The 25302-nt window shown below is 37.7% G+C and overlaps 1 protein-coding gene across 1 annotated transcript; it reads right to left on the bottom strand.

Annotated features, from left to right (window-relative positions):
- Nucleotides 1-2326: 2326 nt before the first annotated feature.
- gpat3 (glycerol-3-phosphate acyltransferase 3) lies at nucleotides 2327-24555 on the bottom strand. The gene is made up of 13 exons (XM_066710851.1): nucleotides 24401-24555; nucleotides 21819-22047; nucleotides 21463-21529; nucleotides 16706-17003; nucleotides 16200-16274; nucleotides 14079-14168; nucleotides 13274-13367; nucleotides 9140-9255; nucleotides 7399-7454; nucleotides 7214-7299; nucleotides 6718-6846; nucleotides 5751-5830; nucleotides 2327-4282 (listed from the first exon to the last, which is right to left on the bottom strand). Exons 2-13 carry the CDS (start codon nucleotides 21960-21962, stop codon nucleotides 4186-4188), a joined length of 1332 nt encoding a protein of 443 aa, XP_066566948.1. The 5' UTR covers nucleotides 21963-22047; nucleotides 24401-24555; the 3' UTR covers nucleotides 2327-4185.
- Nucleotides 24556-25302: the final 747 nt, after the last annotated feature.

Raw genomic sequence — 25302 nt, 5'->3', positions numbered from 1 at the left:
TCACATCCTATACCTCAGGTTCATAAGGATTCATAGACCCTACAGACTCATTCATTTCTTTGATGTGTGTATCAAAGAATGATAAGGGAGATTTTTTATTTTGTGTGTGTGTGTTGTGGGGGGGGTATTTGTGAGCCACCAAACCACATGCATTTCTATACAAGTTCCATTTGAATTAAGGTATGGATTAGAAAACAATGTATTTAAACAACATTGAGCTTCGGGTAATAGCAGGCCTAAGAGCGAGGAGTAGTCATTTAGCCTGAAATGGGCACACAGTCCAGTTTCAAGACAACAGTGATTTAAAATGATGTCTTGCTTGAACTAGATTTTCGGGAAGAGAAAAAAAATATGATTTAATTTAGCAATTTATTCATATTTACTGAGTGTACCTGGATTGCATTTGTATAGATCACATTGGGTAAATTCAAAAAATCAAGAAAATCTAATAAAAACTAAATATTGAGAGGTGGAACAATTGCTTGGAGTCTGTATCCGGACTTGCAAGGGTCATAGGCATGCTTTTTTATGATGTCTCTTTGAAATCTATCCGAATCGCATTAAATAGGATATAAAGATGTGCAGACACATACATCACAGTAAATAGTGCACCGGAGCGTGGCGCTGGAAGAATCCCACCTCAACAATCGGGTTATAAAATCAGCCTCAGATCCGATTAATAATTCACAATCCTGTTAGGGGAGAACAAACATTTCTGTTCAAGCAATTTAAGTTGCTGAATTGTTATTAAATCTGGCTGCTTTGTTGGCTGGAATGTTCTTGAGCTCAAGCTGGAGGGCTGTGAAATTTAAACTTCCTCTCTTTGTGCGGTGGCATAGCTTTCCACCATTTCACAGCTCCTCTCCTTTCTGTATTAAATACCAGTCACGCTAAACCGATATTACCACTTTTTAAGGATTATGTATAGATCTTCCATACTACCGGTCTGAAATTCCCGCAATATTTAGTTCCGTTTCAACAAAATCCATTGCAAAGAGAAAATAATCTGCCATGTACCAGTCAAAACTATAAAAACTGAATGAGACAGACCAAGTGAGATGATAATTATCCAGTCACTGATCCTTTTCATCTATAGTTGAAAACACTGTTAAACTAAGTCTCGTTTCCAAAGTCACTTCCATAGGATTAAAGCCCACTGCCAGAGTTCTGTCAGAATAATTGTTACTGTAAACATTTATTTTTCAAAAAATGTATTCCAATTAATACAAACATTTCTGGAGTCAAATTATTTTTAATGCAACAAAATCCTGAAAGGAACTGAAAAATGTAACCTCAATGACAATTCCAACCTCCATGCCAAAACTAGAACAAGACAGACACAACTATGGGTGAGGGGGGGTGGACAACAAGATTTATGACAGAGTACAGGAAGCATTTCTTTACACAAATGTATTGTGGGAGTCTACAAAAAAAATAGATGTCAAAAACTAAATGGGACCATGTCTAAAAGAACAAAATTAAACTGCGTAAGGCTTCTTGTTGAATTCCCTGGATAAGTAAAATACTACAGACCAAAACAATCGGGTAAAACTGCCTTTTTATGGTTTTAGAACAGTCGTGGACAGCCCTGGTCTTGGATGGCTTCTGGTTTCTATTCTAGTTCAGTTCTCAATCACATAACCTTTAGTGTCTGAAAATATCCAATCAAGCATTGTTTCCAGGTTCTAAGCAGGTGAGGATTAAACGTGACTTGGAAAACCTGCAGGTTTATGACCTTCCAGGAACAGGGTTGTCAACCAGTGTTTCAGGGCCAAGCTATTATTTACCCATTTTTATTTCTGAAGATAAGTTTGATGGTGTAAACAGATCAGAAAAGAAATGCCATATATAATGTACATCATATGGACAAGGCCCTGACCTCCAGGTCTTCATTCCAACAGAGACTTTGCTGCTGAATATGCATGTGCATTGTAACATGCCGCAGACTTTGTGCCCTATACGAAACCGTAACAATAGTCAATTACCTGGAATCCCAGGATTGTTGTATAATTACTTGCTTATTGTACTGATATTGTAATATAAAAATGATACAGCCCCATAGTCTTAAATACATTAAATACAGGCTGAATAACTCCACTATGAATTAAAGAAAATGGTTAGTCAGTCTTTTTGGTTGCACCTTCCCCTGTACCTTTTGATTTTGCACTTGATTCTTCTTCCCTATCATACAACTGAAACACAAAGGGATCCATGACAAAATTAAGGGCAGCGTTTTAGTGGCTTACATTTGTACCTCAATTCCTTCTGGTGCATTCACATACCTCTGTGTTATAGAATTTGAATTCACTCATACAAGCACAATATGTTATATTAAATTGTTTATTGTAACACATTTTTAAGAAAAAATTGATTAGAATGCTTAGAATTACTGGACATCTCCTTTGCTTCTGTGTGGGTGTCCAGATCTACACACACAAGCAAAACAATAGGTTAAGCATGAGAGCAAATTAGGAGAATAACAATGTAATACGTTTGAATAGAAAACAATGTAGAGGAACAAATAATTAAATACAAAGGTACAAAAGATCAGCTCCTATATACCTCTACAACAGAATATATTTCTGTTAACCCTCTATAATGAATACGTTACAAGAGCCGATTCAGTCACACCAATGCAATCTCCCCGTTAAAAAAATCCATATTCCACAATCTATATCTGTATTAAAACTCAGGTAATGGTGACGTCCTCCACGCGATTATCTCACCCACATCTTCAATATAAAATTAGAACCATGAAGCACTCTGAAGGGTATTTATTTTTAAACTGTAGTTTAATTCAGGGATATAATGGCATAGTTGGTTTGTGTTTTGAGCTGCCTAGGGTGAAGAGTGCCACCCAGTGGATTTAATTCATTGCTACCACCTGCAAATTCATTCCATTGGAAGCAACTGAACACAAGAATTGGTAAGCAGCAACTGACTTAATTTCAGCTTGACTGGGATCCTCATTGATATCCTATAATCTACCACTTGTGTCTTCCTATGTTTGAACTGTTCATAAGTAACAGAGGTATTTAAGCTTGAACAATAAGTCAGACAACCAATAGGACTCCTCAGTAGTAAGGAACTCAAATAGCAAAGTCAATGTGTTGACTAGATGGCTCCAATGCAGCTAATCAGATTGGTATATTCTGTAGTTTATAGTATATTATATGTATCTGTGTCCACATAGAATCAAGAGAACCCACTCTAATCACGGTCTTATTAAGTCTTCAGTCCCTGATTGGATCCCATCTCTCAATTCAAAACACAAATCTGAATCACTGATCTAGGAGCATAACAATGTGCTCTGCTTATCTGCTATAGTATTTAAAGAACTGCATTTATTAAATCAACAGGACTAACCACTATAACCCCTGCGCTAGCAAAGAAGATGAGGACAGAACTGCGTTGTCAGCCCACTCACTCCTTTTCACACTGCAAGTCCACTGTGCGAACAGCAGAGATACAGCGAGGATTAACTCTCATTGATACTACCACAGGTTAACTTTCGATTGAATGAATTATAATAATGTTGGACTCTAGACCTCTAAAGTATAATATAAAAAACTAATTTTAAGGTTTGCAAGATCATATATTTTGCATATATAAAGGTTTATTGTAAAACTGATTGCTTACACAGTACTGAAGAAACTGGTGGGCAGTATGATCCAAAAGTTATCCAAGTATGTCCTGCAGTGCATATCTGTAATAAGGTCATTTGCCTTCACAGAATAACTGGTGCAGAACAGAAATTCTACAAACATTAACATTACCAAACAACATCTTGTGATATGTTTTTATTAATATTAAACTTCTAAACCAAACAAAACAATTCCCAAATCAACCAAGTGCAGTGTTTTGTATTTATTTAGACTTAATTGTGGACATTCTTGGGTGACGGGCAATTTCAACTACATTTCTCACTGAACATGTTATTTCGTTTTTTGTTTCTTCAGTGTTCAGTGCTTCCTCTCTGGTGGAGTGGTATTTGATCTGTAACTGTTTGGCTGGTTTCATATAACTTTTCCCTTTAAGGAAGACTCTGGCACTCGAATGTGCCTTGGCATAATTGCTTTTACAAGTTGTAATGGAAGTGTAATTTATTCATGACTGGAAGGGTGTGTGTGTACAGCGCATTGGGACCTGAAGTGCATGCCCTGGAAAGCAGGCCCCTGTTTCAGTTCAGTTGCTGTCGTCTCCAACGATCATGTTGCTGTACATTTTCTGTTGCAACTCCTTGTAAGTCTCTTTAACCTTTGCCCTCTTCAAGCCACCGTCCCTGTAAAACAGCAAAATGATGACTCAGCTGATCAAAGCTTTTCATGGTAGCCGATTGTGGGATACCTACTTTTGCAACTGCCTGTCACAAGCTATGTAGTTCTTCAAAAGTAGGCATCGACTATTTAGTTATGGTTTTGTTTGTTTTTAACACCCATAAAAGTGAATAACTGAGTTTTTGTACATCATATGAATGATGTGTGATGTCCCTTTAACTTGGATAAATCCATTAATGAGCAAACAAGTAATTGTAGTAATTAGGATGCAAATACATCTTATTGACAATAAATTATGATTTAAAGGGAAGCCGTTATGAGGGAGGAAAAGAAGATAATGAAAAGGTCAAGCACTAATCATTCTAGTGGTTTTCTAGAAGTAAACATAATATGATGTAGCAGTTTTTTAGTTAATTTAATTACATACTCCAATACTCCTGTACTCAGTTTTTTGGAGATTTGAATGAGATGCATTTAAAACTAGTGAGCATGTTTTAAGAAGCATTACAGAAATAAACTCCTTTTTACAAGTAGCCTACAATAAATGCCTTGCCTTCAAGAACTTCACAGACTAGACATCCATTTGTGATAATGGAACAGATTTATATCTAATTCTACAAAGAACAAGGAAGACAAAAAAAAACATGTAATTTAATTTAAATGTAATTTAAAGTAATTCTTAAAGTTTTTTTGTATTATTAATTGTGAACTTTGCCATTTGACCTTTAAATACACAACAGTTTTCATTATAAAACAATCAGTGACTTTTGAATCCTTGTGAGATGGTGCAACTATAGAGTAAGGAATACAAAATGCTTAGCAATATCTTTCAAGGTTGTGATTGTTATTATTGTTGTTGTTGATGTTATTTATTATTATTATTATTATTATTATTATTAGTAGTAGTAGTAGTAGTATTTATCAGATATCTGTATCCAAAATGACATACAGGTTTAAAAACAAATACAACTGCAAAAAGCCATAAATAAAATTAAGGCACAAACATCTTAATGTCTAGAAGCTTAGAATTGTGCATTATACACGGCATAAAGTCTATGTGGTGTGCAGATGGTACAAGCAATTGTGTTTGGTTATAAATCAGTAACAAAATCAGCTGCAGACAAACCCCCTACCACAAGATGGCAGTACTTGAAACCAAATGTTATTTTTGTTTTAGCCTTAAGATTTACAAACTTTGACACATACAGAAATTCAATAAAAAATATATATATATTAATTAATTAAAATGCCATAATGACATAACAAAGGAATACGCACAAGAAGTATTTTCACCTGCAAATGATTAACTTCCTTATAAGGGTGTGTTGAGTTTGACCTGATTAACAGGTTCAATAAATTCCAAACAATGACCCTTGACACAATTTCAAATATGAAAGTGCATACATCTTTAAACAACAAAACTGCATGAGACTGCTACACTTTCCACTTTGGGAAAATCAGACATTTTCTTACCAGGACAGGTCTACCAAGCCTCCTTGTCTGGCTATGGCCGATTTCACTCGGTTGGCAAATTGTACTGCATCTTCCCCTTCCTGTTAGGAGAGGCGGGAAAGAAAAAGTGAGTGGCTATGGATCTTTCCAGATTTTCTCCAAAAATATATAAAATATATAAAGTACAGGGAATTGTAGACCTAGATAACTGTGGGTTGTGGCAATTATCCAGCACAACTTAAAACACTTAATCAAACTAACATACAATGTGATAGATATGCACAACATTAATAGGTTACAATATCACTACCAAACATACATTAAGCAACACACTACAGTGAACAACATATTCAATTTGTATAACAAAGTTTCTAGTACACAAATAAGAGACAAACAAAACAAGTTAGAAAACAGCACAGAAGTCAAACAGTAAACTTGAGAGTAAATATAACAAATTGATTTGTTAATAGTCAAAAAAATTGACCGTGTTATTTTTTGAAAGATTATATCTTGTTTATTTTTCCCTTCAGTGACACAATTATGGAGCATCCAAGTGACTCAAGTACTAAATGCCCCCTCTGCCCCTTGAAGCACAGGTTGAACCCTACAGATCAGTCATTGCTGGTACCATTCTGGGCTGAGGGACCGCTGCTGGTTTATTGTGGCTTACTGGGCACCTGTGGGCCCTCAGCATAATCAGTGAAAGCTGTATTAGTCCTTGTTAGGATTATATAGCACTTCTGCTTCTGCTGTAGACTCACAGTGTGAAAAGTATCAGATGCACATTACTGAGGAAGCATGCATGTAGTTTACATCTCTCCTGTGTTAGTCTGAGGGTTATGGTGGGGAGATGATTAACAATTGCCGATTACAAATAGGGAGGGCTTCAAATATTAACTAAAACAATTGCAGATTTGGCATAAAAACTAACTGACTAAACAGATAAATAAAATTTAAAAAATTACTACAAGAAAACAAAAAAACACACCTGTCTGGTCATTGGGGGCAAGTACCACACATTGCACACAATGGCCCAGCTGGTCATCATTCTGACAAGGTAGCTGACCATGTTGTATTTCGCACTGTTCCAAAACGCATCGCCAAACTGAGGATCGTACTGCAGAGAGGAGACAAAAGTCACTACAGATAGCACAGGCACACATTCATCACACACTTGGGCAAGGACATTCTCTCTGCTGCCAGCAATATTGCTTCAGCCAAGCCAAATTCCAACTGCCGTAAACAAATATATATTGGTCCACTCTTTTAAAGTACATTCATGTCAGGTCACAACAGACTGATAAATGATGCAAACTTGAGGGTTCAATGCTTTAGTTCAGATTGGAGTTCAACATGTGCTCTCTTACAGACCCTGTGGGCCTCCATGCTGTTCTGAGCTCCATTTTGTTTTGCTCATGGAGAAGGCATTAATCACAAACAAGTAATTAAACAGGCAGGGGTTAAGCATGGCACAGCCCACAAACCTTAATGGCCACTGGGTAGATCGTCCCTCCGATTTCAAAGCTGCCCTTTTTAAACATCATGACGGATGTGTTGTTTATGCAAGTGCCTGCATCGAAACAACATAAAAACACGGAGAACACATAAGCGTTGAATCTGCAACAGCTTCACTGCACAGGTGGGAGGTAAACACTTTTGTTGCTCTTACCTTCTGGAAAGATCAAGATTGGAAGCTTGTTTTTATCTGCAACGTGATCCCTCAACCTGAGAAAAAGATGGTGAAGAACTCATAAAATTACAGCATTTTCATCTCCATGCATTTCTGCCCCTGCTTCATACTCTTTCCAGGGCACTCTGAAAGTATATTCCGCTCGAGATGGTTTCCTATAGATTCGACACTGTGCATTCATAGCCCAACTGCAGAAATCTGAATAGGACCCACTATACTGTGCAGATTTACCATTATGCCAATTTCTCAAAGTCTTCGAGAACCTTTTCAAGCATCATTTTTAGGTTTAAGTGATGTTCAAGTATTTGGACACTGAAGCGCTAGGGATGCAAATTCATTTTAACCAAAATAAACTTTTCACTGAGAAAAACATTTACATGTGACCAAATTATCCATGTATACGTGTAAGCTGCAAAAACAATAAATGCAATAACCTGCCAGTAACCCTGTTAAACATGCGATAACTTCTGTATAACAGTGATTTTCAAAATGTAATTACAGCATTCGCTCTCCTGGACTGGCTGCCTTTATTTTCATCCCTAATACAGATTTCTTTGGGAGGCAATTGTGAGGTTGCGGTTGATCCAAGTCAAGAGCAATGGTACATGAGTGTCATTATCTTTTTTATAGATCATGTTGGTTTTCAACCTGCTGTGCTTTTGCATTATGAAATCAGTCAGCCTGTCAATTGTGCAATTAATCTCAGTTGCAAAGCCTCTGCAATTTAATTAGAAAATTTAAAAATACAACTTGCAGAGCAAAACACTACACCACATGCTGACGCCAACTATCGCTTCAAGATCGACGGGCAACAGCATGCGACTCTGGAAGAGTTGCTGGATGAAATCTCACATTCCAGATATGGCATAAAGATAACTAATCTACCAAACACATCCCAGTTTTAAACCATTTTGTTCCCTGCATGAATACTAGGTTCTCCCCAGAAATTATCTGTAGCTGTCAGGCAGCACATAATAGGAACTTAAGCAGCAGCAGCAGAGAAGATGAACAAACAGATTTTGTTTCTCGCATGGGTCTTTATACAGTTCCTTTTTGTGCCACTGCAGGGGGTTGCTGTTCTTCACTCTACAAACTTTTCAGTTGCTTCATAATTTCTGTAGAATAATTATTCTACAATGACTAAGGTGAATGGCACTTTAAATTGGAGAACAGCTGCAAGGGTTTGTATTGATTAAACATCACTGTGGCAAGAAATGAGGGTAATGGATTCATCTGGCAAGAAAACCACAGACACCCAGAACGGTCATGTAAACAATTCCTTTCCTCCCTCGCCAGGTGGATCAGTTTCCCTTGTTTCTTTCCACTGTGCCAATTAACTCATGCAAGCTCTTTCAGCTGTTGGTAGTTTTTGAGTGTCAATCAACATCAGGGGTGTCCAACCCTGTTACTGGAGAGCCACAAACCAGCAGGGTTTACAGGTCTCTCTAATAGAGCAATCACTGAATACATTTGAAAAATTAGGCCAACTAATGAAATCCATTAATCTGCCAACATTTTGAATAAAACAAAAAACAATGACTGCAGGAGTAGGGCTGGCCAGCTCTGTCCCACAGCATCCAAACATTTAAATCCACATTTTATGCAGTATTAAACTTAATCTCGATAAAGAAATGTAGATGAGATGACATCAGACAGTTCAAAATAAGGAGCCAAAAACAAGAACACAGGAAATGTGCCCAGTTCTTAGAAAAAGTGTCACCTTTTTGTTACCAGGTGACGGTCTTTCATCTCTGACCGCTCAAACCAGACATGCGGGCAAGCTCTCACAATGGATCTCTGGATAATTCCCAGCAGGCCCCCATGAACCTGGCCCACCTGGAAAACAATCAAACAAAAATGCTGTTTAACCCCCAGAAATATTATGTACAATACATGCTTTCAAAGCTGATAAAAAGTTCAGAAACAAAAAAAAGTTAATATATACTGCAGTTTACCCCTAAACAGCGAAGCAAGAGTTGATGATATGACTCATGAAGCACAGCAGTCTCAGATGTTCTAGTTAGTGTATATTAGCCAACACTTTCCATTTTACCCATAGGTTGTCCTAGTGTATGAAACGTTATATATACATTGTTTCTTACACCGCTCTTCTGGAGCGGTGGTACGCTGCTGCTGAATCTACACCGCCACTGCAAAACATATATATTATACATAATTTTACATTATATTTTGGCTGAGTAGCAAGCGTGCAGTCTGAGTTTAACTCAGTGTTATCATCGTCATTTCCTTTACATACATGTAGAGTTGCAATGCAATCCAGGTTCGATGTGCAGTGCTCACAACCCTGCTAACACACAACGTTGCAACAAAGTTGTAGCAACGTAAATTATGTATTATGTATAAACATTAGGCAATGTAAAAATACCTTCCTATTAGAAGACGTATGGAAATATCATACTAACAGCAGCAAGCACCTGCCAACTCTCACATATCTCGTGCCCATGCTGACCCCTGTCCACTACCGAATGCGCCTACAATGGGCACGTGAGCATCAGAACTGGACCACGGAGCAATGGAAGAAGGTGGCCTGGTCTGATGAATCACGAGTTCAAGGTGATGATTTGGCCTCCAAATTCCCCAGATCTCAATCCAGTCGAGCATCTGTGGGATGTGCTGGACAAACAAGTCCGATCCATGAAGGCCCCACCTCGCAACTTACAGGACTTAAAGGATCTGCTGCTAACTTCTTGGTGCCAGATACCACAGCACACCTTCAGAGGTCTAGTGGAGTCCATGCCTCGATGGGTCAGGGCTGTTTTGGCAGCAAAATGGGGACCTACACAATATTAGGCAGGTGGTCATAATGTTATCGCTGATCAGTGTATTTGTATACACACATACAGCTGTGGAACAAATTAAGAGACCACTGCAAATTTTTCTTAAATTTCTGAAATGTTCCCCAACTCTGAGGATTGGTTTTTCCAGCAGGACAATGCTCCATGCCACAGGGTTAACTATGATCTAATGAAAGCAAGCTAGGAAATGTAACCATGTAGTAAAGCAGTCCAACAGTCTGCTTCCTCAAATATAGATTTCCAGGGCTATTTTGTTTCATAAGCATTCATTAACCCCTGTATATGGACTGAGTTTGTACTAACTGAATGTTTCCCTTTTGCTCATGTCCCTATCATATTTGTACCACATTGTCCTGTCAAACATTGAGCACTGAAGGAAGTATTTTAACATGTTATGTACTCATAGGAAGGGAAATATGTAAGACTTCAAAAACGGAAGTCTGTAAGTCATTGTACATGTCTCATAAGAGAAATGTTGAGCATGGTTTCCCAATCCTAGTCCACAGTGACCCCCATGTCTTCTGATTTTCATTCCAACCAAACCCTTAATTTGCCAAGAATTATTTGTCCCTCAATTGAACTCTATTTAGCTTTGGTTCAGGTCTCTGTCCTTGGATTTAGGTGTTTTGCTGCAAATAGAAATCAGTGTCTCCAACATGTTTAATAAATGTTTTAAAACCTTTCGACAGGTTACCAATTATCGATGAATTAATACATACAGGTGTATTATATTAAAACACTACTGTAATAAGCACTGTTAATTCTTTATGGGCCAAATTGGTTAAATCCCAGACACTAAAAATATATATATATAGCATTAACCATGTATCAAGTGTTGGGTTTCAGAAATACCCTCATTCAGACTAGCGAGTTTAATAATCAGGTGTCATATTATCACAAACACACACACGACTATCTAAGAAGGCGCTGACATCAATAAATGGTTTTTTGTTTTTGTTTTTCCCTCGAGCAATGGTAAGGTTTTGATTAGGTTAAACGAAAGGATTTGATTAGCCTACATGATTGAGAAACCTTAATACAATGTGTGGATCATGTTGTCAGGAGAAAGGTATAAAAAATGCGCACACACACACATATATATATAATATATATATATGTACACACATCCCACTGCCCACTACAGAGTTCTACAAGCTCACAACTCAAGCAAACTACACTCACCTAAAGGATTATTAGGAACACCATACTAATACTGTGTTTGACCCCCTTTCGCCTTCAGAACTGCCTTAATTCTACGTGGCATTGATTCAACAAGGTACTGAAAGCATTCTTTAGAAATGTTGGCCCATATTGATAGGATAGCATCTTGCAGTTGATGGAGATTTGTGGGATGCACATCCAGGGCACGAAGCTCCCGTTCCACCACATCCCAAAGATGCTCTATTGGGTTGAGATCTGGTGACTGTGGGGGCCAGTTTAGTACAGTGAACTCATTGTCATGTTCAAGAAACCAATTTGAAATTATTCGACCTTTGTGACATGGTGCATTATCCTGCTGGAAGTAGCCATCAGAGGATGGGTACATGGTGGTCATAAAGGGATGGACATGGTCAGAAACAATGCTCAGGTAGGCCGTGGCATTTAAACGATGCCCAATTGGCACTAAGGGGCCTAAAGTGTGCCAAGAAAACATCCCCCACACCATTACACCACCACCACCAGCCTGCACAGTGGTAACAAGGCATGATGGATCCATGTTCTCATTCTGTTTACGCCAAATTCTGACTCTACCATCTGAATGTCTCAACAGAAATCGAGACTCATCAGACCAGGCAACATTTTTCCAGTCTTCAACTGTCCAATTTTGGTGAGCTTGTGCAAATTGTAGCCTATTTTTCCTATTTGTAGTGGAGATGAGTGGTACCCGGTGGGGTCTTCTGCTGTTGTAGCCCATCCGCCTCAAGGTTGTACGTGTTGTGGCTTCACAAATGCTTTGGTGCATACCTCGGTTGTAACGAGTGGTTATTTCAGTCAAAGTTGCTCTTCTATCAGCTTGAATCAGTCGGCCCATTCTCCTCTGACCTCTAGCATCAACAAGGCATTTTCGTCCACAGGACTGCCGCATACTGGATGTTTTTCCCTTTTCACACCATTCTTTGTAAACCCTAGAAATGGTTGTGCGTGAAAATCCCAGTAACTGAGCAGATTGTGAAATACTCAGACCGGCCCGTCTGGCACCAACAACCATGCCACGCTCAAAATTGCTTAAATCACCTTTCTCTCCCATTCAGACATTCAGTTTGGAGTTCAGGAGATTGTCTTGACCAGGACCACACCCCTAAATGCATTGAAGCAACTGCCATGTGATTGGTTGGTTAGATAATTGCATTAATGAGAAATTGAACAGGTGTTCCTAATAATCCTTTAGGTGAGTGTATATCAGTTGCTATATAATGATGATAATAAATAATAATCTTTTGTGTTATGTAATCTCTTATTCATTGTATTCTGTATTAAGTGTCCCTGCTTAGCATACATTCATCATGTAGACTACAAGCTACTGAAAAAATTAAACCACTGAAAGCTGCTAACCCTGTATATTTCCTTTCTGCTTCACAAAGTTGAATATTAATGAAGCATTTTGTACCTGTACGGCTGATTAAAAATAAGCTGTCTCCCTTCAATTCCTAAGACAGTTATTTACTACAGCAAGGTAATATTCTTAGTAGAAATAATTAAGTAAAATGAACCAGATTACTCCTGTAGATGACCTGCACATTGAACTCCCTAGGAGTGTTATCTTAGTCAAGACCCTACCATAGCATTAATCTACAAACACAGTGCTTTCGTGTAAAAATATACATTTGTAACATATGAAATTGCTCTTACTGCTATACTGCAATGCAACAATATTTGTTGGTTACAATGGCCTCATCTGTTCTTGAGAGTTAGAAGTCAGGTGACTGTATTGTCAATGTATCTAGTGAGGTAAATACTAACGCTCATTTGTCCCACTCCCTGTATCCGCTTTACAACTTTATAAAATGTTTAGACACATTTATGAATATTTTCCTTACCATAGCGTAGCAGCCATCATTGGCCAGAATAACGATATCGATCGGTGAGGTGTGGTTGGCCACACATATTCCTCCTTTTCTTGGTCTGTTTTCTCTGAAGCCAATAGATACACAACCATTAAGCACACTTCATGGCGCCACCACAGTACAGGTCAAGGCTAACCCTGACTTGGGCTCAGACCAACTCAAATACTTTGGCATCTAGGATATGAATCATTATACCAAAGTGAATACATGTGGATGTGCTACATTTGGTTGTTAATAAAACAACGCAAGACCTTTGGTCTACTTTGAAAGGAGTTAATCTGCTGTAGTAATACTACAAATGTGAATCATTAAATCAGCTAATATCTGCAGTGCAAGATACATCTTATCTGCATTATGAGGATGTCACAATATTATACATTTTGTTTTACTTTTAGATACCTTAAAAACCTGACTTTTAATGGAGTATTGTGCTTACACTATGATTTTGGAGTTAATGCACAAATGCAATAACCAAAATATTTCCTATTAAGCTGATATTCAGCTTGTATAAATTGTCACTGTTATAAATTTCAGAGAGAGAGATGAAGCACTACATTGAGACCTCAAACAAACAGAAGTATTTATTATTACAAGAAGTACTAGTAGTTAAAAAAGTAAAATGATTTGTTTTTACATTAAAGCCTTATCATTCTAGTTTTGTTTGCATTTATCAGATTTTGTTAAGACAAATATTAAAAGGCATAGTGCTTTAGGCATCTCTGTGAGGGGCAGAGTTCGGCGTGTTGTTAATGATAAGCTGGGCTGTGGAATGACTCACTTATTGTAATACTGGATGGTGGCAGAGAGACCTCTGGCACATATTCTGTAGCACATCAGATGGACAAGCTCGCTCAGCCAGTTCTTCACACTGAGGAACACAAATAGACACGAGGGTCCAGAGGCATTTCAACAACATCTGGAAAAAGGCCATGACTGGTGTCTGGGTCTGTGTGTCACTTTCATACATTATCAAAAGACAGAATTGTCAGTAGAGATCCAGTGGACATGTAATTCTATCAATTAATGCAGAAACTGTAGTTTAGAGACTAAAGTATCTGCTACAAAATGCTTATAAGGAAATCCATAGCAAATATTATGGTAAATATAAGCATATCTACATTAGAATAGATTAAATCAACCACGGTAAAGTTTTAGTGTAGCTCTGTTCTTACTAAATAATAAATACGAAGCATACTAAAGTGCTTCCAGTAGTCCCTGTTACTGAGTGTACTGAAGTTGCGGTGATATAAATTAGGTAAATACATTTCTGCACTTTAAATCGGACTATGACAGTTCATATACTTTTTTTGGCAGTAACTTAAGTTTCAATATGATATTCTTTTCATAAGCTTGACACAAGTGTGACTGCACTGACAACTCTGCAGAAAGGGATTCCTAAAAGGGATCTTGGAAAGCAGCAGTTGTAAGGAATCAACATTTTAAAGATTGATTTATTTGCAGGCTGATTCATGGCTGTGCTTCAGTCTTGTATTGTACCCGTAAAGTGCATCTTAAGGTGGAGCTCAGCATAAAATGAATGCCTTCAATTTAACATCCCATTACAGAATTATTATTATTAATAATATGATAATGATGATGCTAATGATGACTACCACTACTACAAATAATAATAATAATGGAAGCAAAATGGCCTAAGACTTTTATAATCATGACCATAAAAAGCATTATTTTTGCATGTGTGAATAAGACCACAACAAAGATTCGTACTGTTCATATCATTAAAGTTATTATAAATGTCACATTCACTTTCTAAGTTTCCTTGGGGATGAGGAACCCTCGAAGTTTATGAACGCACTTGTACACAAGTCAGCTCTTACACAACTTATCAGCTGCAAGTGATAAAATGATAAAACACAGGCAGCTGTGCAGCTCTGCCTATTTCATAAAGTCCAGGTATTAAATATGTTAATCATTATTTATTAGGGTCGACTGAGGACACCAAAAACCACAACTGTTTGGACTGTGAGGTTTTATTTTTCTTCGCGATCTCTGGATCTCGACCTAGATTACAATGTCTGGTCAATGTACAGTAGTTCCCGCTGGGTAGTGTTACTGTGAAGATGCTTTGGGACACTATTTATTTTGTGGTTTTTAATTAAAGCTGTCTTTTCCCATGACAGTGGTGCTCTTATTATCACACTCAATGTCAGCAGAATGAATACTGGGAAGCAAATATGATGGCTTTGATTTTAACATTTTGTCTGTAATTTCCAAAACATTGAATGCCACATATTGCTGATTTGCTTACACTCCTGCTCTTATTTTCTGTCATTTGGAAAGCCCTTACTCCACTGTAGATACTCAGGATATTTGGGTGTTGAGTTTGTGTCCAGACACTGGATTTGCCCGCCTAAAGATAACCCATACTTTGATAGAAATAAAAAGGTTATTAGATTATATATTTTTTGTTATTAGAATTATACTTTTAATATAGCTTATTCTAATTAGGATATTTTATCAGTTTTCTAGCTGAACCTTATGATAATAGTTACATTTTCTTAAATGTTTTTTTTTTTCTTTACTATGTTTTCTTTGCTTAGAATCACAGTGCTTTTAAGATCTGAGGGTCTATGTACAAAATAAAAGCTGTTGTAAAGTTCTTCAGCCTATAATAGATCCAAACAGGACTACTGTTCTTAACATTACACAGAATGTCTCTCAGTGAGGAATAAAAATATAAAGAGTGATGCTAGTTCCAACCACCAAGGTTGTCAGAGTATAACCAGGGCTAAATTAAATCCACGGTCTCCAATGTGTAAATATAGCACAGACAAGTGCACAGCAATTATTAAAATAGCACAGACAATTGTTCTACACGTTACTAACACTGATAGCAGATATTGTAAGGTGTTTTGCATAAAAATCTCAAAGAAATTACCTGCTGTTTGGTAACAATCCAACCAGTGAGGTGCCCATAACCAGCACACTTAAACCAATCGTAGCAAGTGTAACCCTATAAAGAAAAAGAAAAGTAACATTTTATTTTTGTGGGAAATGTTATCAAAGGGTTATAACTATCATGTGCACCACGGGTAGGATACCAAGTATTACTTTATATACAGGTACACTGTGTATCCACTTGATTCATTGAAAACAATGCCACAGGTTTATTTGCACTGAGCAACTTTATGTTTTAGGGTAAAACACAGTCATGTATACATAGCCATGTATATAATTTATAACATGTTACCGTAACATTGTACTAGCCTACAAAGTTCAGATTTATATATGTTATGACTGAACACTGGAACCAAATCAAAGGGATATTGTACCTTTCACTGAAAAGACCTTAAAAGTAAAGATTGACCTGTATAACACAAGACAGAACCCTCACAAACATCTATAAATGGTAAGAAGTATGGGTCTTGGAGGAACCAATCTGACCTGAGAGGGAAGAGCACGCAGTAGCGAATGACAACTCCCACAGCCCAGATGATGGTGAGACGGAGGCTGATATATTGGAAGTTGTTGTTAGTGCGCGTGAGCAGATTCCAGGAGACGAGCTCCTCCGAGGTAAAGCGCTGGGTGACCTCATCCTCCACGATGGACTCAATGCCCTTCTTGTTGAAGTAGAAGACGTGGCTCAGCTGGAAGTCACCGCTGGCTGGGGGCTTACTGTTGCTGTTCATCAACTCTGATATCTCCTTCTCCATTGAGGAGCTTCCATCCCTCTGGATGATCCCTGGTGAAATAAAACCGGGCCAGGAGTCAGCTTATGCATTAAAAAAAATGACATTTGTACTCTTGGGAAAAATCTACCTCTGTTGTGTTTTTTGTTTTTATTGCTCAAGCAAAAGTATTTTAATTTTGTGTTAGTTCATTCATATACTTACGTCAATTCAGATAACTTAAAACATAAAATGCATAATTCCTAAAATAATGGTATTATGAAATAATAACACGGTTGTTTTTTTTGCTAAATCAGGAAGTTATGAAATACTAAAGGAGCATGCATGCTGGTTTTTTTTGTTAAGTTTAAAATGTAAGAGTTTTAAAAGTTGCTTATATGGTAGAAGCAGTAAGCTTTAGACTCTGGCCTGTTAATTTCAAACCCTTTAAAACAGGGGTTCCCAATCTCTGGTGCTGGAGGGCCAATTTCTGGAGGTTGCATGGAATGGGGGGCCACAATAGAAAATGAACAACCAATGAAAATGAAATATGTCCCAATTCATATCTTTTTATGAAGTTTAATTGTCGTTTCCTTATTTTCCCCCAAATTACATGTGCAATTTTTAACAGAAAATGTTCAGAAACTGTAACAATATAGTAAAGTTTCAGAAAAGGGTGGTTGAAGGTTGGCTTTGGGGGGCCGCACCAAACATCCTTGAGGGCTGCACTTTGGGAATCCCTTCTTTAAAAACACATAAAAAACAACTAAATTCATATCAGTACATGACAGAGTGTTTACTGGCTGCTAAAAACATGGCAAACTGGTGATTCAAGATGCACTTCAATAAGTAGGCTATTTGTCTGGGATTCAAGTTACTTAATGTAGATTCAGGGTAAACACTATGTTAGATCTTTCTCAAGTTAGAGGTGAAATCAGTTCAATAGCAAGAAGTTATTTGGAAACGGGGCACTACTAGAATCTGACACATACGCTGTGCTGAACCAGCCTGATTAAAAGCTAGGAGAGATTATCTCAGAAATGAACTGGCAACAGAAAATTAATTTTCCTACCAATCCTGTGCCAAAGGTATGTCATCATATTTTTATCAGAGGTAAAAAAACTAACACTCTCAGATATTGGATTGAACCATTGACTGAAAAGTCAGTCAGGGGAGTTTAATGAAAGCAGAGGTTTCCTCTTCTGGAACGTTGATGATTGTATTTTTTAATTAATAAGCAAAGGTAACTACTGACCCTCAATGAAACCCTTGTAAATGACAAAATATATTCAAAGGGACTTCATGAGACTGCAAAAAATTACAGAAGTTACATGAAGCAATCCTATCTGGAATATTCATTAAATAAATATACATGATGTAGGATTGATTTGTGATTTCATAACTTTCAGGTTTCTTCTTGTTGTTTTAATTTGTTGATTTATTTCTCAGCAGTGCATGTTGGGAGCAACGTGTTCTTTAATAATATCCCTTTTTAAGATTAAAACAACAACCAACAGTGCAATATAAACAAATGCACATTAAAGGAAATTATTATAATTTTTTGCTTAAATATCATGCTACAGAAGGGAGAAGACAGTCATAAAAGGTTGAAAATGGAGCACTTGTAGGTAGGGTATCTGATAAGAGCCCAGAAGTCAAACCACCATCTTTGGCACACCTCTGAGCGCCCGATCTGCACAGCCCAGATAGAGGGGGCAGTACACTTTTCAAAGTCTAGGGGACTGACGTCATCGATAGTACCTCAAGTACGCACTGAACACAGTTACAGTAAAATTATGAAAGACTTACAAAATATAAAATGATTGCAACAGATTGGCAAGAGCAGAAATGCATCTGGCTGACTCACTCCTGCTGGGCCCTATTTCTTACAGCATGTTAACCCTGTGTCCAGAGCTTTCCCCCAGAAAGACTGAGAAGCCAATGGCTTTCCTCTGTGTCAAATTACACAATTTCAAGAATACAGTGCTGATTTTTTCACATAATTACAGAATACAAATGTATTTCTGCAGAATGGATTGTGAAAACAAACTGACCTCTTAAACTCCCTTGAAAAATCCTCCCTCCCCTGTGTATATTTAATAAGGGAAAGAGAGACCAGACTTGGACTGCAATTATGTGGCTGTTCCAGAACTGATACTCATCTGGACATATCATTGTAGCATCTAAGAAAGGTGTATATCATAAACATACAACAGGTGTACTGATAGTGAGATGACCATTTCAAAGCAATAAGTTTTAAATCTTCAGTCTTCAGAGAACATAGGATCTGCATCGGAAGGAACCAAACCTCACTCAAACACTCACATAAAGTAAACACATCTGTAACTATAACTATATAATGTCTTGTATTATACAATCAATCACCTGATATGCATTAACTGCAGGTGTGTATTTATAGCATTAGTTTCAAAATAGCAGCTTGTAGAAAATCTGGAGTGCCCCAAGGTTCAAAGATTGTTTTTATCAGAAAATCCGATAAACTTTTCCCATAATAATTTATTATAGGGATTTCCTCCTCCAATTACCTAAAGAGAGACAATATTATACATGCATGGTAATCATATATATGGATGCCATGTATGGTATATATATTTAAATAATGTATTGCCATATCTGATAACATCAATATAGTCTAGATTGTTCAAACAAATAAAAACAAGCAAGAACTTGGTGCCATTACACATTCTATACACATGCATAAACATGTTATGCTGTGTTAACATATTTTGGAATGCTGTGCGTTTTGTTTTGTCTTTTGCCTCTGGTACATTTTCTGTTAAAAAGGTCAACTGAGGAGATATATATTTTTTTTCCTGTCAATTATTTCCTGAATAAAAGTATAGCTGGAAATTAAATACAAGGGGAAATGATCACAAGATCCTAATTAAGACAAGTGTTCAAGTTAGAATCAATTAATCTTCCAGGAATAATGGTCAAATTGTGACCATTCATAGCAAAGGAAAATCAGGTTCAAGAAACACGTCATTCAACGCAATCTGAGAAAATACAGATTTGCAAGAAAATCTGAGTAAATGTCTTCTTGTATCGCTGTAATCTAGTCTTTAAAGGGGAACTCCACCAAAAATCCATAATTTCTCTGGTTATTCTATAAGTACAAAGATATTCTGTGGAGTACGCTTTTCATGTCCAACTCATTCTATGTACCAGAAATCAGAGATCAAGAAATAGGCCATGACGTCACACGGGTGCTAACTGTGGAGCTGCTTTGCTGGAAGTCAATGGAGAAAATCAGAAAAGTGTCACAAAAATCATTACAAAAAATTACATTTTATGCACGTTTGATGGCCCATCACTCTATTTTTCTGAAAGAATCATCAGTTTGTAGTCATAAAAAGTGTATTTCATCACCCAGAACTGTTGCTATTATTTTACATGGTTATTGTATTCGAGGGACTGCCGTTTCGGCTACAGCGGAGTGCGAAGTGTGCACACGCATGGATCGAATGTATTAAATGTTATTATTTAATTCATTTTGTGACTTTTCTGATTTCCCCCATTGACTTCCAACAAAACAGCTCCAGAGTTAGCACCCGAGTGACATCATGGTCTATTTCTCAGTCTCTGATTTCTGGTACAGACAAATGCATGTCCTTAAAGCTGGAGTAATTTCTGGATTTCCACATACCTTATTCACACCAGTGGGGGGGGAAAAAATGTGTACTTAACTTCTTCAAACTCAAAGTACAATGAGAGACGGAAGGTATCGTTTTATAAATAGCTCTGGAATAAATTGAGACCACTGCAAAATGATCAGTTTCTCTGGTTTTACTATGTATAGGTATGTGTTTGGGTAAAATTAACATTTTTGTTTTATTCCGTAAACTACTGACAACATTTATCCCAAATTCCAAATAAAAAAAATGAATGGAATGGAATGGCTGCCATACATGCAGAGATGCTGATTTAAGAACAAATTGCAGTGGTCTTGGCTTGCGTTTACAAGTCAGATCTCCAACTATAATTTTAATTTAATTAACAGTGTGACTATGAGCACTGAAAAACTTACTGCATAGCATACAAATCTGTCAACTTTTAGCTGTTCAAGAGGGCATTATGATGGACAGTATATTCTCCATGGATACACATCTATGTGTAAAAAACTAACTACATCCTGACTTCAGTAAATTAGTCCACAATTCTGTCACATTTGGAAGGAAGGCGTTTGGTACGAATTTACATTACGGGATGAAAATGGACCCTTACTCAAGTCCAATAAATTAATTGTGATTCTGTTGCAAGTACGATGAGTTTGCAAAAAGGAATTATTTCTATAATCAATTACTCTTATTTTTTGTGTTCAGGCCATCAATCAAAGGGCATATCCCAAGTAAACCTACATCAATTGCATTGTGCTGAATATGTATATTGCTCAGTACCTTCTTTCACTTTTAGCTTTACAATAAGGAACGGAAATATTTATGGAGTTAACACCTTTCTTCAGGCCAAAAATGGAGGGGATTCAAGTGAAGTCTATGAATGTAAAACACTTACCGTTAGATGGTGATGACGCGAGTGTTGGCTGTTTTTTGCTGCCCCTCTCGATTCTCAAAGTCGCCCACTATGGCACAAAGAAACAGGTTACTATTACTGTATTATGTTTGTGTTTGTGTGTGTGTGTGTATGGAAATAAAAAACATACATTGTTAGGAATAGACAATTAATGCTCAAATGATAATGACAGCCATTTTCAAAGCTTTCAAACATTTAAAAAATAATCTGGTAAAGACTGGAACCAAGCACTGAAAATGTCAATATTTATACTTCATATTTTTTAAGTATACAGATTAATTTTGATTATTCTACATTTTCTATGGGATATTTTGTGAAATCACAAGTCATTTCAGTACCTCGAGTGTCTTCACTAATATCTTCATGTAAATTTCGTTTATTCCCAAGGAGATTCCAAACATTGCCGGGAGCATAATGAATACAACCATCACGGTGAACCACACATAGAACACACTGTACGCTATTGTCAAAAAGTCCTCCATTTCGCCGTTGTGTTTAAATGCCGTCTCAGGAAGCTGGGGTCAACCCTGTCTCAGCTAGCAGGAGAATACATCGGACACAAGACACCTGCCAGGCAAAAGAACAAAAAATGTATGCATGCATTTCATCTGACCACAGAGAATATTATCTACTTATATTCATCCAAGATTATAATTTTAAAAATCTATGTGTTCAAACTACATATTACTCATACACAAATAATTCCCAGGGTTACCCATGGAGCTCATACAGTACATCTTTAAACTGAAGAAACAAAACTGAGTTTGAGCTTCCATTGACATTTCTGCATTTCAAATACGGATCACAAATCACAAATTTTTGAAATTGTATAGGTTACTTGCATTTCACTCTAATATAAGTCTCAGTTTCTTCTTTTATTTTCACAGTCCTTGTCTCTTCTGCACATTTTGTTGTTCTTAATTTCTGTTGTTTGCAAATTCTGGACCTCTGTGGTTTATGATGATTATCTCTAAACTGTCAAACACCACCATGACTCACTGCAACTATTGGTGTACTAGTCCCAGTGACAGGCATGAAGATGTGGTGCAAGGTGTAGTCCCCCAGCCCCCATTTAATAACCTAAGATTACAAATGCTCCAATACTCTTCAGAGCTTAGGGAATAGAAACCCCTTAACTGAACAAATTAGGTTCTTAATTACTAGCATGTTTTCCAACCCTTCAAAAACTGTTGATGTAGAGGGGACATATAACACTTAATTCTAAGGGAAGTGACAGAAAAGGACATGTTGAGGGCCTAGGATCTTCATCAGATAACATAGCTTTCACCTTGTGTCCTTTTCAAAACCATGTTTACAGAAATGCTGGAAGTAACTTTAGAAGAGACCATTCAAAAAATCCTGACACAGTGCCAATGCACTAGCATACTTCTTTATTTATACTGACTGATTGAAATGAAGCATAGAGGATCTTCAAAGGCAAAAATGTAACATTTGTTTTAAGATACATGTTAAAACATAATACATAAATATATACATATACATATATATATATATATATATATATATATATATATATATATATATATATATACACATACATATAGTTTCCTGTGGTGGACAAAACACTTCTGTCTAGAGTCAAACATTATTATTTTAAATCAAGTAATAGCTTTCTGTAATCAGCTAAATATTTTAACATGCCATGTACACAGCTTGGTTTGCCAGTACAAATGCATGGCAGCATGACTAGTACAAAATGTTAATGTGCTTTTATGTATTTATTGGTTTGTATTTATTGTATATTGCTGCTGTATTATATACAAGACGGAATACTTTATTATAATTGTTATTATTTAATGAAATGATTCCTAGTAAAGGATATTTAACAAGTTAGCAGCTTAAGTTTATTCTCCAGACTCAATTACAGGAGACAAGGGTGTGAACACATACTTTGCAGAACTGCACATCTACTATCACTGTGAACTGAACCTCTGCTTCATGGCAGCGGTAGGACCACTTTGAAAAGACAGTCACAGGAATAAAGACACGGCCGTCTGCAGCAGCGAGCGACCTGCTGTCAAAGGACGGCGGAACAACAATGGCCGTGAGGCTGAAGGCGCCGGCTGGCACTGCGGGCGCTGCTGCGGAGGGACTGGCAGCCCCGGGTACAACCACGCCGTCCCACCGACGACTCAGCCGACAGCAGTACAGCGGCGCTGGCAGGGGGTCGCAGCTCACGCCTGTACAAGTACGTGAGCAGCGGCAGCGGAGCGGTTCAGACGTGTGTGCAGTCACACTCCCCCTCTCGTCGTCTTTTTAAACGTCAGGAAACCGTGTCCGTCGGTGCACAGCCATGCACAGCGAGCCAACAGCCCTCTTTCCAGGACTTTCTACGAGTCCAATTCAAGCGGCGTGCTGTTCAACTACAGCGACAGTGTTAAATGACATTAATCCTGGATAATGCTACCCCCCCTCCCCGTTATGGATTTGTAATGTAATACTATTTCAAACCCTTATAACAAATGAATAGTGCATCTGTTGATTCATCTTAGATCATATGTCCAACTGTGTGTTAAAATAGCATCACAACAAAGGTGGAAAACATGAGCATTCATCTTACAATTCAAAATAAAACATGAGCTGAACCAGCAACGTTGCCTATGCAATAGGGATGCATACACATCTAATTTCACCTAGTTGTCCACGTTAACTCAAGCGCGATGTGTGTAAATGTGCAGGTGCAGAGGCTTGTCATTTTAAAACGCTGGCGGAGTTACAACACCGAGGACCTCAACTTACAATGATCCTGCGTTTCGCACAAAATAATCACAGGGACGCCTTCATACGCACGTCTTTGTTTTCAATTGCCTGCTATAGTGTGTTGTGCTGCCTGACCCTGGGCTATTGAGCTAGTACCACCACACAGCGCCAATACAACCATCTGTGCGGCCAAACTGACCTGAATGCCGAAGCCTCGCACTACAGCATCCCGTCCTGCAGCGGGGAGCCGGAGTCCTGCTGTCCGCTCTTGAGCAGCCGTGTCGGGCAGTGCCTCAGCCGGGACCTCGCCGCGCCGGAGGAAACTTGCCGAGAAAGATTAGATCAAAGTTCGCAGTAAAGAGGCAGAAGAAACGCAGTTTAATGTTTAAACAGAGCGCCGCCTAGTGGCGCTTCCCACGCCGAGAAACGCACAAAGAGCTGGCTTGTGTCATGCTGGGATATTTAAAAGAAATGATAAAACGTGTATTCGTAGTCAAAACACACTAAACACATGTTCTCACACACTATATTGTTAAAATGCGCAAAACACTTTAAAACAATAATCTGCACAGATCATTACTTAATATCATAATATTGTAAATCCATTCGCAAGAAAGAACAATAACATTACAGAAAGGAAGAGGATGCCTATTCTAGCTAGCATATACTTTCATGGTCAGCATAAGACATCGATCCACTGCTGGCCTCCCCAAGATGGTGTGTGTGTGTTATTTTACACCATTAGCTGTGATATTGGGCACCACTTGTTAATGCATGAATGTTTGAATCCCACATGAATAACATATGATTAATAACTCATGCACTTCCACTGAGGTGTGCTGCTGATCACACGTGTAATGAGCCCTAACCCCAAACCTCACCAGTAACCTCATGGTAAGTTTGTTTTCATACATGTGATTAACATGTGAAATGCACAAGTTATGCATGTGTCAGTCCTGCGGTGTGCATGCATCATATGTCAGATCATTAAGAATGGGTGACCAAACTCTTTAAACAAGTCACCCATCAAATAAATAAATAAATAAATAACCCTCTTCTTATGCTCAGAAAAAGCTATGAACAAACACCCGATATTTTTAG

The sequence above is a fragment of the Amia ocellicauda genome, chromosome 8, assembly GCF_036373705.1.
Source record: "Amia ocellicauda isolate fAmiCal2 chromosome 8, fAmiCal2.hap1, whole genome shotgun sequence".
Lineage (NCBI taxonomy): Eukaryota > Metazoa > Chordata > Actinopteri > Amiiformes > Amiidae > Amia > Amia ocellicauda.
The sequence above is the reverse complement of the archived record's forward strand: the minus strand, read 5'-3'. Positions and strand labels throughout refer to the sequence as shown.